The sequence below is a fragment of the Prionailurus viverrinus genome, chromosome C2 (genome assembly GCF_022837055.1).
Source record: "Prionailurus viverrinus isolate Anna chromosome C2, UM_Priviv_1.0, whole genome shotgun sequence".
Taxonomy (NCBI): Eukaryota; Metazoa; Chordata; class Mammalia; order Carnivora; family Felidae; genus Prionailurus; species Prionailurus viverrinus.
In genome coordinates this window covers 99,807,746-99,823,217 of record NC_062569.1, presented here as the reverse complement: position 1 = coordinate 99,823,217, position 15,472 = coordinate 99,807,746, and the positions used below count along the sequence as shown (strand labels likewise).

Here is a 15,472-nt window from a genome sequence, read left to right as displayed (position 1 = left end):
GCCACCTGGACATCCATAGGCAAAAAATAAACAAGCAAACAAATAAATTACTGAAAACATAGGCCTTACATCTTTCACGAAAATTAACTCAAAATGGATCACAGACCTAAATATAAAATGCAAAAAATGTAAAATTCCTAGAAGTTAATGTAAGAGACAACCTAAGTGACCTTGGGTATCATGATGCCATTTTAGATTCCACATGAAAGACATCCATAAAAGAAATCACTAATAACTAAACTTCATTAAAATGAAAACCTACTCTGAGAAGAGCAATGCCAAGAAAATGATACAAGTCACAGACTGGGAGAAAAATGTGCAAAAGCATATGTGATAAAGGACTGTTATGCAAAGTATGCATACCCAAAATATGCAAAGAACTCTTAAAACTCAACAATAAGACATGAACAACTCAATTACAGAAGGGGCCAAAGGCCTTAACATGTAACCTCACCAAAAATATGCAGATAACACAGAAACATATGGAAAGATGCTCCACATTCTATGTTATCGGGGAAACACAAACTTAAAAAAGGAGGTACCACTACACACCTATTTAGAATGGCCAACATCCAAATCGCTGAGGACACCAAATGCTGATGAGGATGTGGGGCAACTGGAACTCTCATACGTTGCTGGTGGGAAAGCAAAATGGTACAGCCACTCTGGAAGACAGCTTGGCAGTTTCTTACAAGACTAAACGTACTCTTACCATAGGATCTAGTAATTATGCTCTTGGTATTTACCCAAAGTAGTTGAAAATTTATGTTCACACAGCAGCAACCTACACTCAGATGTTTATTGCAGCTTTGTTCACAACCTGCCAAAATTTGGAAACAACTAAGATGCCCCTTAATACACAAAGGTACACTGGGGTACATCCAGGCCATGGAATATTTTTCAGCACCAAAAAGAAATGGGCTACCACGCCATGAAAAGCCAGGGAGGAATATTAAATGCATATTACTAAGTGAAAGAAGTCAATCTGCGAAGCCTACGTACTGTATGATTCCAACTCTATGACATTCTGGAAAAGGCAAAACTGGGGAGACAATAAAAAGATCAGTGGTGGCCAAGGTGGGGACAGTTATGAATAGGCAGGACACAGAGGAATTTTATGACAGTGAAAATACACTGTATGATATACTGATGCATATACATCATTATACATTTATCTAAACCCATAGAATACAACACTAGGAGTAAACCCCAAGGGACACTGTAGACTTTGGGTGATTATGATGTGCTAATGTAGACTGATCTTCAGTAAATGATGTACCTGGTGAGTGATGTTGATAATGGGGAAAGCTATGCATGTGTGTGGGGAGGAGGGATATGGGAGATCTCTGAACCTTCCCCTTAACTTTACTATAAATCTGAAACTGCTCCAAAAAGCAGTCTTTTTAAAAAACTAACTACTAAAATTAATTATATGGAAAACAAAATTACACGAAAATGGTGGTGATTAATTTTATGTGAGGTTATTTCAATCTGGGTGGGCCTCAATCAGTTGAAAGTCCTTAAAAGTCAAAACTGAAGTTTCCCTGAGGAAGAAGAAATTCTACCTGAACATGTAGCATCAACCCCTGCCCAAGAACGTCCAGCCTGCCAGCCTGCCCTACAAACTTCAGACCTGCCAGCTCCCATAAGTACACGAGGCAAGTCCTTTAAACAAATCTCTCTTCTGTCTCCTCCTAGTTCGGTTTCTCTGGAAGACCCTGAATATCATTAACCTTGAACATGGAATATTTCAAAAGTTGTAGTGGGCTCACCTTGAAGGATTCTGTAGGGCCTCAAAGAAGGATATTCATAGATGATAATCTTTGGGAAAACTCCTTTTTCAGCGACAGTGAAGTAAGTTTTATCAGGATGAACCTATAAAAAGTAAAATCTCACTTAAATAATAAAAGGAAGATTTTCTTATAGATAGCCCTATTAATGCAGTATCTGTGATTTTATCATTTTTTTTAAAAAAAATTTTTTTTTCAACGTTTATTTATTTTTGGGACAGAGAGAGACAGAGCATGAACGGGGGAGGGGCAGAGAGAGAGGGAGACACAGAATCGGAAACAGGCTCCAGGCTCTGAGCCATCAGCCCAGAGCCCGACCCGAGGCTCGAACTCACGGACCACGAGATCATGACCTGGCTGAAGTCGGACGCTTAACCGACTGCGCCACCCAGGCGCCCCTGTGATTTTATCATTTATTAGGATCCACTCCAACAGAAAACTAAAAAAAAAAAAAAAAAAAAAAAAAAAAAAAAAAAAAAAAAAAAAAAATGGGCATCTGATACATACTTGGTAACGGATGTGATTTAAACTGAAGACTTTACAAGTATTCATTTTAAGTTTTGCTTTTGTTAATAAAGTCATCTCTACATCTGCAATTATTTTAACTGCCATCAGGAGAGCTAGAACAGTGGTTCTCAATCATTAGAGTGTGTGGGAACCACAGGGAGGGCTCGTGAAGGCACAGAGGGTAAGCCCTAGCACCAGAGTTCCCGACTCAGTACTTGAGGGCCAGGGGGGCCCCAAAATTTGCATTTACATCTCTAACAAGTTCCAGGTGATGCTGATGCTGCCGGCTTGGGAATCACTCTTTGAGAACAACCAAGTTAGATGAATTGTTTACACTGCATAAATAAATCAACCAAAATTTTTGTACAGAAAAACTCATGTTTCCAGAGTAGGTTCCATCTCAGTTTAAAAAATTTCACCTTGGACAAATTTACCACAAATGGATATAAACTTACTAAAAGTGAGAAAGATACTATATTTCCAAGCCAGATGCAGAGGAAAAAAATAGTAAATATTTGTGGATAAACTATTTGCTTAGCATTTCGAATGACAGCCGTATGAATTGTGAAGTGTATGTTTATTCTTGTTAGTTTTGTTCATTGGTAAGCCAATGTGCAGGAAGAGTAAATGGATAGCCTAAAAATAAAAATAGGCTGTTTTGAAAACAAACTATTTAAGACACATATTGTGCTTTATAAAATTCTATTTTCAGGGGTGCCAGGTGGCTCAGTCGATTAAGCATGCAACTCTTGGTTTAGGCTCAAGTCATTATCTCATGGTTTGTGAGTCTGAGCCCTGCATCAGGCTCTGTGCTGACAGTGCGGAGCCTGTTTGGGATTCTCTCTCTCTCCCTCTCTCTCTCTCTCCCTCTCTCTGCCCCCCCCCCCCGCTTGTGTAGTCTCTCTCAAAATAAATAAATAAACAAATAAATAGATTTTAAAAGAATCTTATTTTCACTTACCATTTTGCAACTCCTGATTTTATACCTAGGGGCCAGGAGCTTCCCTTAGAGGATTGCACTCTAAATTCTGGTACCCAAGATAACATTCTTCTCTCCACACATGGGGCCAAAAGACCTATATAAGCTGTCTTCTTACTGACAACTGGTCTTTTATTCTTCCAGTCAAATAAACACCCATCCCTTCAGCTTGAAACAAGGCTTGGGTTTATAGGATGGACACTCAGTGAGAGAATAACCAACATTTGTTGGGTGCTTATTATATGCCAGACACTGTTTAAGCTTTATATGAATTAATCCCCTTAAATTTTACATCAACCTGGTGAGTTCAAATACCATTATCATTCCCATCTTACCAATGGGAAATAGGCACAGAGAGGCTAAGTAACTTGAAGTCATACAGCTGGCAAATGTGAGAGGTAGGATTCAAGCCAGGTGTTGGAGCCAAAAAGAAAGTGGAACTAAAAAAACAGTGGCTACTGGGGCACTTGGGTGGCTCAGTTGGTTAAAATGCCGACTCTTGATTTCAGTTCAGGTCATGATCTCACAGTTCGTGAATTCAAGCCTTACATCAGACTCTGCACTGACAGCACAGAGCCTGCTTGGGATTCTGTCTCCCTTTCTGCCCCTGCCCCACTCGCTCTCTCTTTTTAAAAACAAATCTTTAAAAAAAAATTAAAAACAGTAGCTACCAAGAACTTAGGGGGAAATGTATTAAGGTATATGTTTTTCTAGATGCCTATTTATGGGAGAATATTGTATAGGATATGTGGTCGCAGAAATCTGAATGAGAATTCGGGCAAATCTTTTGCTCTTCTGCATCTTGCCTATAGTAAGGGAAAAAGTTTCAGCCCTTTCAGATCAGAAGCTCTGTGGGGTTGAGTTTGGTGTTTTATTTTTAGTGGGGAACTAATAAGGAACTAATTATTAGGAACTAATATTATTAGGAACTAATTATTATTAGGAACTAATGAGTCATTTACTTTATACTCAACATACAGATTCACCCTATCTTTTCTGACAGTTGATATGCCCCAGAACACATTTCTCACAGATTTCCCATTGCCTTGCGAGAGTGCTTCTCATCCACAATAGATAACTGTTTCAGAAAGAATGAACCGACAAGGCCAGTTGAGGAAAATCCCCACCACTATCCAGGCTTCACACACTCCGAGAAAAGTCCCTGTGGACATACAACTGCCCAGAGTCCAGGCGGGGATGAGGATTAGGATTAACATTCTTGACCACAATACACCTCTAACTACTGACCTCGGGCCAACTTATTGTATAACAAAATAGAAACTTCAAAACTACTATTGGCCGTAAAGTGATAGAAAAACAAGTGATAGTTCCCCGTTTCTCCGTACTCTGCAGATGATGTGGACCTCAGGGCTCAGGACACCTCAGAGTGGCCCCTGACTGACTTCCCTCCATGGAACCTGTGACCCTAATGCTAGGCCTGTGTTTGCACACAGCTGGTGCCACAGGATCATGTACTTTTATGCCTCTAGTTTTTTGGTTTTTCTGCTTTTTTATATGAGTCCTGTCTCTTTGGATGGATTTTGAACTCTTTGAATTCATAGAGGTCACGAACACTTCTTCACTTAAATCCCTGCATGTTCTGAGTTAGTGTTGGACTCACAATGTAGTATAATAAATTCTTGCTGAGGACAGGGGGACTTTACTATTTACACCTGCTATATATACATAGATGATCAAGGAAGACAGAAACATGAGACTCTCCTTCACCCTTCCATCGCACCATTTCCTGTTTCCATAGCCAGTCTAAGTTCTATTTGTGGATCTCTGATTTTCCTTACCTTCTCCATTCCCGTTCATCTTCCTGCTTCGCTTCTCAGAGCAAGAATCTTCCAAACCTCTCCACTCACCTCCACTTCTAATCTAAATATCCTACCAGGTAAGCTACCCTACCATCTAGTCTACTCAAGAGCATTTCCCACTACTCCCTGCTAGCTTGGCCCAGTCTCTCTGTTGGAGCTGCATCAGCCTTTCTGCCAGAAACCCTCCACCTCCACAGGGTACGGTGATGTCACCCCTGCACCTTCTAGTTCTGAATGGGCTGCTCACACCTGATAGGCAGGGCAAGAGCAGGGCAGACTTCTATTTGGTTCATGATCCTTCTAAAAACCCTTTGTCTGCTACGGAAGCGTAGCTTGTATGAGCCCCAAATCCTGCATATTTCTCCTCCTCTCCGTGTCTCACACAGCCTAATCTGAACAGGTGCCCTCTCATGACTCTAAAGACACCAAGATGTGCTTCTCAGGCTGTTATTGGTGAGAGAAGATCTAGGGACTTTTAAGGATCACCTACTTTTAAGGATCAGAGCAAAAAGCAAAAGGTCATCAAGATAAAAGCGCAATCATGGGGCCAATTGCTATTGAGAGGTCAGATAAGATACAGTTAGAAAGGCATTCTTCAGATTTGGCTATTCAGGGCCATTGGTCACTTTAGTAAGGGCAATTTCAGTGCGGTTGTGGGGAAAAAGACAGCAGAAGCTTGGCTTTGAAGGGAAGATCAAAAGTCAGTGTAAAGAGAATACATGGTTAGAGAGGAGACTTTTAAGGTGAGAACAAGTTGATTTAGTGTGCTTTAATGCTGAGGATGAAAACCCTAAGGAAGTAGAGGCTGAAGGTACAAGAAAAAAGGTGACTGATGGAGACAGGCACCTGAAGAGGAAGGAAGAGACAGCCTCAAATCACATACAAGTCCTTCTGTCAACTGCTCAAAATTATTGAACATACAATCTATACTTGATCTCTTAATGTGCAACTATATACTTATATCTTATCTGGCACTTATCTCTATTTATTATTTGAATTATCATCTGTGCCACTCATTTGAGTATTTTTGCAGAATAGCAACATAGCATTAATATGAAAAAACTTCACGACTGTGGGAAGCCACTTACCCTCTATTAGCCCCAGTGTCCTTATCTGCAACATAAGTATTGGTAAAATGATAGTATTATTAACATGATAGTATGATACTGCACAGAGACAATGTCAGTGAATGGAGTGGTTGCAATTGTTGACTTGAAAATGCCTTAGAATTGCATCTCCTGTAATTGTGGCATCCTGCCCATGGTATTGGCATCTAACAGCCTGGCTGGTCCACAGAAGAAACAAACAAAAGGATGGAATTTTTTCTGAAGTCGCTAACAGCGTACCCCAATAACACCAATTCCTCTACCACTGCTACTTCGCAGGTAGATCTGTTCCTTGGTTTTCAAATTCAAAAGGATCAGCTGGTTCCCAGCTATGTACATCACAGTACTGCTGTCCAGAAGTTTTAGGTTGGCCCGCTTTCTACAGTCATAACCAAAGGAATGACTGAGGGAATATTGTTAAGGAAAAGAAGTGACACAAAGTAACCATTCTAGAGACAGGAAAAGCAATGTAATAAATATGTTTTTAAACTCTGTGCCCTTCAATAAAGGCTCAGTGTTGAAGTAGTTGCATTTTACTTTGAAACTCAGAGTTTTTTATTTATCACTAATGCAACCTTGCTTTCAAATTACGTGAAAATCCTCATACTCTGATTTAGTCAATATTTTAATTTTCCCAGGAAAATCCTGAAAGCAGATTAATTTTATAAAAGTAAAAGTATCAAAAAGGCCTCTTGATGTTGAAAGACCAGCTGTTTAAAATTCTGACACATTTTGAAATCCTGAAACACCAGTAATATTACATATTATAATAAATCTACATAAATATAATTGAAATTTAATTCATATGAATTATGAAAATGGACTAAATAGTATATGGTATATAAGTATATATAATAAATATGCTAACATTTCCTTTCTGAGTGCATTAATATGTATAGGTGTATAGATGAGTGTGTGTGTGTGTGCATATTAATGCTATACAGTAAATCTGCACTAATTCAAAATAAAGGTTAAAATAATCAAAGTTTTTATAAGACATCTTTTAAATGTACATTGTTCAAATTAATTCAAGTTCAAGTTCAAATTAATATAACCTAAGATATAAATGTAATAAGTAAGTTAAATGAGGTTCATCTATCAAAACATTATAGTTTGCAAAAGAAACATATTACATAGTATATCTTAAGTAGATGGTTTCTTATTTTCTAAGAGTTCACTGTTGAACACAAAAGTTAAAGGATCATTGGAGAAATCTTTATTTCTTGCCCTTGTTTAAAAAAATAAATTCTGATTTTAGAGGATTATTTTTATTTGTAAGTGGATATTTTTAGAGAAAAAACTATGTAGAATTATTAACAAGAATATATAGAATGTAAAAAAGGAGAAAATTTTAATTAATGCAATTTGAATTGTGAGGTATATACAAACTATTAACCAACTATACATAACTATACCTACCTCATTGTCTAAGAGTTAAATTGAAAAAGAGACAGAATATTTCAGGGCTTTTTTATCTGTTCAAGAAAAGGGAATTTTATCAACTCACTAAAGACACGAACACCTAACATTAATTTTTATATATAATTCCTGGGTGACTCAGTCAATTAAGCGTCTCTCAATTTCAGCTCAGGTCATGATCTCACAGTTTGTGGGTTTGAGCCCCATGTCAGGCTCCACACTGGCAGTGAGGACAGCCTGCTTGAGATTCTCTCTCTCTCCCTCTCTCTCTCTGCTCCTCTCCTATTCATGCTCTTTCTCTAAATAAATAAATAAACAAACAAACTTAAAACTTAAAAAAAAAAGAAATGCAAATGAACATGTGATCCAAAGATTTTGATGAAGCTATTCAGACCTCATGGGTACTGAGGCCTCCTTACAAACAAAGAATGGGATCCACATGTTCCTTATCTTCCTGGTATGGGCAGGAAGTTTCACCTACCTTCCTTTTCCCTTTCCCCAAACTGCTGCTCTCACCTTTCTTTCCTCCTCTTCCTTCCTCTTTTCCCAGTGCCAGTGTAACACTTGGAGGGCTAATAGTGTGTCAATAACTGAGAGTAGAAATGGGCTACCATCTCTTCACTGTCTTGGGTGACAGTTGGGAATCACTTATCTGGTATTAACATCTCTAATTTCAAGGTAGAGTAGGACTCCCTTTTACCTGCTGCTGTTCTGATCAAAGGCCCTTTCAAATGCAGAATGGGTGAGACTGTAACTTCCCAAACTCTCCCCCTCCAAATTACAACCTGCTTCTTCTCATAGCTCATCTCTACTTCCTAGAATGCCTAGTGCAGTGTCTTGAGCCTATGAGGCATTCAATAAACATTTCTTGGATGCATTAATTAATGAATTAATTAATGTATAACTAGAGTCTGATCCTTCTCTTTTAACCCCAGACGACAGCAGATCCCCTAACCAGAGCTTTGAAGATGTTAAATTGTGTTCTGCTATACCTTCAACTCCTTTCTGCTTTATCCCATCCTGTCTTCTGGTTTGCATTTTCTTAACTTCCTATCTGAGACCCAGGGCCTTCACTGTCTGTTCATGAGCATCTAGGACCCTCACTTTAAAATCGTGTTTAAATACATCTTGTATAAATTATGCTATGGTTTAGGTAATACGTAATACATGACACATTTCTTGACTTATAAGACACTGAACTTTGAAACTGAAGTTGACTCAATTGAATTAATAAAGTATAAAGGATTGTGTAGGGGATACATGACAGCTAACTTCTCCTTGGAGCTTCCCACAAGAAATAGAGATCATATTTGTTCCAACCCTGGAGAGTAGAACTGTCTAATGCAAGATGTTCCAGAGAGGCAGCTTTTGATTCAAGGCCTGCAACAGCTAATAATGTGAGCTATCCAGAATTTGTGACTTCCTTGGCTTTGAAAGTGTTCATGAAAAGTCTATAGCAGATACAGCCACTCATCCAGCATCAGTAGAGGTAATTCATATATTGAGTCAAAAGTCAAGGTCACTCTGACTCTTTTATCTGGAATCGCAGCATATCTCTCTAATACAGAGATCCCTGTATCCTGGAGCAATAAGTCTCCAGTGTTGGGGGCTGGGAGAAGGCAACACAATCAAAAGTACTTGCTAAACTTTTTCAGACTACGTGTGCCCAAGTCCCTCTACACACAGAAATGATGCAGTTGGTCCAGGAAAGGTATCAGAGCATGTGTATTTCAGGAAAATCTTCCAGGTGACTGCTAAACCACCTCATTTGAAACAAATAGGCTAGAAGGAAGGCAACAGCATAACTTCTATCAGCAACTTGTCCAAAGATGACATATACAAAAGAAGTCCTCAAAAGAGAAAATTCCAGGTTATAAGATTCAAGGCGAATTAGTTCTAGTTACACCTGGGATTGAAACAGAAACTCTAATAACTTGTTCTATTTTTATATGAAAAGCAAAACTGAGTCAGTGAGTACACCACCCTCCTCTTTAAGCACACTTTTATAACAGGCCAGTCAGTGTTTCAGACCATATGGTCATCTGAAGGCAGGCATACCAAACTGCTAGCCAAGAGCATTAATGGAAATATTTTCCTAACTAACCACCTTACAAACCTAACATCATACAGTGACAGCAAACCCTAAATCCCCTTGTTAATCATCCCCACCTTTACAATTCTTCATGAACTCTTATTCTCCAGACCAATTAAAGTGTGTTATTTTGTGCCTTATTTCCTCAGGGTTGTCTTCTCTGATACTCATCTGATAAATAATGTGTAAGTACTAATGTCTGACAATTGGATCAGTGTTTTAAGAAATCAATGATTTTAACTTGGTAGGCATTGAGAAAGGGATGCCAGCCTGGTAGAGGATGTAAACCAGGATAAGAGGCCTTTTGATCTCCTTTACATCATGTCTCATGAGAGAACAGCCAGAAAAGTATCATTTCTCTTTATGGTTATTTAGCATCAACAAAAGGTTAGTTTAAATTAAGGTCCCGTATTTCTATCTCAGCTTCTCTAAGGGCCAAGCTTCCTAGAATTACCTAAGACAGGGATCGGCAAACTTTTTCTGTAAAGGGCCAGATAGTAAATATTCTAGGCTTTGTGGACCAGGTGACTTCTGTTATAACTACTTAATTCTGCCCTTGTAGTGTGATGGCAGCCACAGACAAAATGAAAATGAGTGAGAATTGCTGTGTTCCAATAAAACTTTATTTAGAAAAATAGACCGGAGGCAGATTTGGTCCATGGGCTACAGTTTGCCGATCCCTGACCTAAGAAGTTGAAATCCAAAAATTATACATATGTAACTGGAGTGGATACACAAGTGTGAGAAGATCCAGTGGTATGTTCGAATCCGGAGTCACAAAAGGCATCGAAATCAGCTCTGCATAATCATAGAAGAAGCTTTCTGATATTTTCTTCTTAACTTCCTCCTCTGCCCTTTCTGAGTCTGGAGCTGGGGTTTCCATATACCGAGATTCTAAAAAAATAAAATATTTTAACTAAAAAGAGCATCTGGTGAGTCCTAAAATTGTATTTCACAAAGACAGGAGGAATATACCTACCCCGCAATACTCTAGCAGTACTACAAGTGGCTGAACATGGGATGCTACCCACCAGTGAGCATGGGAAGAGGAACCAACATGGCTCTGTGCTTGGGAGGAAGAGAAATCAACAAAGGGTGAATGCTAAACTCTGGTCATGGTTTTGCAGTCTCAAACAGCAACTCCCAGTCAGTTCCAAGGGAGAGTTATAATTCACTAATCTGGGGTAGAGCACTCCTGAGATCATCCAACCCCCAGAAAACCAAGTATGAGAGTCCTGTATGTGATCCTCAGAAATGTAATCTACAGCTCCAGAGATGCTACCCTATTAGAATATGTTCCAAGCTCTTACTTTTATCACTGCAAAATATCCTGAAAATTTTTATTTCTATGGATTTATAACTGTTCATTTTGGGCAATTTGTCTTTAAAACAGTGACAATTACAGATAGGAAACTAATAACACTTACCTCCAATGCTCTCCACATAGTCATCTTGAAATGAACTTGAACTTCCTTCCAATTGTTCCATAGAATGATCATCGCCTAAATGTGATTCTCTCCCTTCGGTAAATGTTTCTTGTGTGGCATCTTCTAAAAGTTTGTAATCCTCTTTCATAGCAGCTATTAAAAGTAATTTGTTTTAATAATTTCTAAATCTTGAATTCAACATTTCCTTATTTCCAAAGTAGCTCATATTTTCTGATCACAACAGAAGTAAATTAAAAATAAACTGTGATAAGATCTGGAAAACCTACAAATATTTGGAAATCAAACATTTAAAAATAATGTGTGGATCAAGGAGAAACCAACAAAGAAATTTAAAAATATTTTAAACTAAGTGATAATTAAAATATAACATATCCAAATTTGTGGGATGCAGCTAAGGCTATGGTTAGAGGGAAATTTATAGTTTTTGTACATATAAGAAAAGAAGAAAAGTCAAAACTCAGACCTCAAGAATCTAGAAAAAGCAAAAAAGAAAATAGAAGTCATAGAAATAATAAAAATAAAAGCAAGAGCCAATCAAATAAAAGGCAAGCAAACAATAGAGAAAATTAGCAAAACCAAAATCATTCTATTACCAAATGGAGAAACTCTACCTCTTGTTGAGTATGGGAAGAGTCAACTTCAATCTCTCTACTTAGTGGACAACCCAGAAACTGGTTCACTCTGCATGAGAATTCCAAAGGGTAAGAAGTTGCTCATATTTTAGCAAGCCCGAGAACAGGTTCAGGTCTCCAGGCAAAAAAAAAAAAAAAAAAAAAAAGCGTGCATGGGGGAGCTATCAGGAGTGTGGCCAAACCAGAAGAGATACCTCTTCTCACAGGACCAAGAAAAACGGTTTCAGGATACCAGCAAATTACTTCAGGTTATCATTTGGGATACTAAGAACCACAATATATGAACTAATTTATGAGCTGAGTGCAAGGTCAGGCCACACTTGACAGGCCATCCCCTGTAAGGATCTGACATAGAAGGGAAGATCCTGAGGCAGTGCTAGACAAAGGGTCATTATTATTAAATCCATCCATCTAGGAAAATGCTGCAAAGGACTGGACACCAAAAGGTAGACAATCCTGGGTCAGAAATTAGGGAGTGGAGAAAAGTGGAAATGGAAAATCAAGAAAGAAGCAGACTAACAGTTTTAAAGACAGTGATATAACCATGTTTTTTGGAAAGATAATTATAGTGGTGGTATGGAGAGAGACTTGAACAGAAAGGCTTGAGTCCAAGCAAGAGGAGATAAACACCTCAAATAAAACATGATATGGAGAAATTAGGGATTTACCAGATGTGTCTCAGATACATTGAAATAGTGTAATGTCAATTTTGTGAATGAATTGATTTCCCCAGGACCTGGTCTCCTCTAGTTGAATAATCAAAATTATATTTCTGAAACTATATTTAGGATTAGAGCTACAAAAGTCAAGACTCCCCTATGACACCTAACACCATGATGCCCTGTCAGAAAGAGCAAGCCATTTTTAAAAAATTCTTTTACACAATTCCTCACATTTTATTCTATTTTTTTTAGTATAGTTGACATACAGTGTTACATTAGTTTCAGGTGTACAACAAAGTGATTCAACAATTTTATATATTATGCTCATCACAAATATAGCTACCATCTGTCACCATACAATGCCATTACAGTATCATTGACTGTATTCCTTATTCTATGCCTTTTGTGACTTATTCCTGTGACTTATTCATTCCAAAACTGAAAGCCTGTATCTCCCACTCCACTTCACCCATTTTGCCCATTCTCCACCCACTTCCCTTCTGGCAACCATCAGTTTGTTCTCAATATTTATAGGTCTGATTCTGCTTTTTATTTATTCATTTACTTTCTGGTTTCATAATGGACCTTACTGGGAAAAGTTAGTGTTAAAAACATTCAAATTCATAAGATTTAAATAAGACATTAAATTATACCTTGTAGCTATAGTAATCATATGATCACCTGATTCTTCTTTTTGTTTATTCATTTGTTTTCTTTTCAGATTTCACATATAAATGAAACCATATGATCTTTGTTTTTCTCTAACTTATTTCATTTGGCATTATACCCCCTAGGTCCATCCATGTTGTTGTAAATGGCAAGATCTCATCTTTTTATGACTGAGTAATATTCCAGTGTGTGTGTGTGTGAGTGTGTGTGTGTGTGTGTGTGTGTGTATCACATCTTCTCTATCTATTCCTCTATCAATGGACACTTGGGTTGCTTCCATATCTTGGCTATTGTAAATGATTCTGCAATAAACATAGGCATGCATAGATCTTTTCAAATTAGTATTTTTGGTTTCTTTGGGTAAATACCCAGTAGTAGAATTATTGGATCATAAGTATTTCAATTCTTAATTTTTGAGAATCTCCGTAGAGAGAATCTCCATAGTGTTTTCCACAGTAGCTGTACCAATTTATGTTTCTACCAACAGTGCACAAGTCTTCCTTTTTCTCCACATCCTTGCCAACACTTGTTTCTTATCTTTTTGCGTCTAGCCATTCTGACAGGTGTGAGGAGCTATCTCGTTGTGGTTTTGATTTGCATTTCCTTCGTGATGAGTGATATTGAGCATCTTTTCATGTATCTGTTGGCTATCTGTACACCTTCTTTGGAAAAATATTCAGGTCTTCAGGTTGTTTTGGGTTTTTTTTGTGTTAAGTTGTAAAGTTCTTTATATATTTCAGAAATTAACCCTTTATTGGATATATCATTTGCAAATATCTTCTCCCATTCAGTGGGTTGCCTTTTGATTTTCTTGATGGTGTCCTTTGCTCTGCAAAAGTTTTTTATTTTGATATAGTCCCAATAGTTTATTTTTGCTTTTGTCTCCCTTGCCTTAGGAGACATACCTAGAAAAACGTTGCCATGGCTGATGTCAAAGAAATTACTGTCTCTATTTTCTTTTGGGAGTTTTATTGTTTGAGGTCTCACATTTAGGTCTTTAATCCATTTTGAGTTCATTTTTTTGTATGGTGTAAGAAAGTGAAAGTGGTATAGTTTCCTTCTTTTGCATGTAGCTGTCCAGTTTTCCTGGCACCATTTGTTGAAAAGACTGTGTTTTCCCCATTGTCTATCCTTGCTGCCCTTATCACAGATTAATTGACCATAAAAGCATGGGTTTATATCTGGTCTCTATTCTGTTCCATTAATCTATGTGTTTATTTTGGTGGCAGTAACATACTGTTTTGATTACTGTAGTATATCTTGAAATATGGAATTGTGATACCTCCAGCTTTCTTCTTTTCAAGATTGATTTGACAATTCAAGGTCTTTTGTGGTTCCTTACAAATTTTAGTATTTTTTGTTCTAGTTCTGTGAAAAATGCTGTTGGTATTTTGATAGCAATTGCATTGAATCTATAAAATGTTTTGGATAATGTAGACATTTAAACAATATTAATTCTTTCAATCCAAGAGTCTGGCATATCTTTCCTTTTGTTGGAGTTTTCGTCAATTTCTTTCATCAATGTTTTATACTTATCAGAGTACAGGTCTTTTACCTTCTTGGTTAAGTTTATTCCTAGGTATTTTATTCTTTTTGGTGTACTTGTAAATGGGACTATTTTCTTAATTTCTCTACTATTTTATTATTAGTATATAGAAACACAATTGATTTCTGGGTATTAATTTTTCATCCTGCCACTTTACTGAATTCATTTTTTACTTCTAAAAGTTTTTTTGTGAAATCTTTAGGGCTTTCTATGTATAGTATCATGTTATCTGCAAATAGTGACCATTTGAGTTCTTCCTTACCAATATAGATGTGTCTTATTTCTTTTTCTTGTATAATTTCTGTGGCTAGGACTTCCAGTACTATGTTGAATAAAAGAGGAGAGAGTGGACATCCTCATCCTGTTCCTGATCTTACAGGAAAAGCTCTCAGTTTTTCACCATTGAATATGATGTTAGCCATAGATTTTTTTCATACATGGCCTCTATTATGTGGAGGTATGTTCTCTCTAAGCCCATTTTGTTGAAAGATGTTGGCTTCTGGATGTCAAATGCTTTCTTGCATCTATTAAGGTATTCATATGATTTTCATCCTTCATTTTGTTAATATGATGTATCACGTTAATTGATTTGCAAATATTGAATCATCCTTACATCCTGAGAATAAATCCCACTTGATCCTGGTGAATGATTCTTCTAAGGGATTACTGAATGTGGTTTGCTAATATTTTGTTGAGGATTTTCACATCTAGTTTCATCAGGGAAACTGGTCTGCAGTTTTCTTCTTCTGTAATGTCTTTGTCTGGTTTTGGTATCAGGGTATTTCTGTTTTATTTGCAGTAT

The 15,472-nt window shown here is 37.4% G+C and overlaps 1 protein-coding gene across 5 annotated transcripts in view; it reads right to left on the bottom strand.

Moving 5' to 3' along the window:
- CFAP44 (cilia and flagella associated protein 44) overlaps positions 1-15,472 on the bottom strand; it is a 161,625-nt gene that overhangs the window by 138,420 nt on the left and 7,733 nt on the right. For all 5 annotated transcript variants that reach the window (XM_047875515.1, XM_047875511.1, XM_047875512.1 and 2 more), the window contains exons 3-6: positions 11,141-11,293; positions 10,448-10,607; positions 6,443-6,605; positions 1,773-1,875 (exon numbers count right to left, since the gene is read on the bottom strand). In XM_047875515.1, coding sequence (XP_047731471.1) covers positions 1,773-1,875; positions 6,443-6,605; positions 10,448-10,607; positions 11,141-11,293 — 579 coding nt within the window. The remainder of the gene's footprint in view (positions 1-1,772; positions 1,876-6,442; positions 6,606-10,447; positions 10,608-11,140; positions 11,294-15,472) is intronic.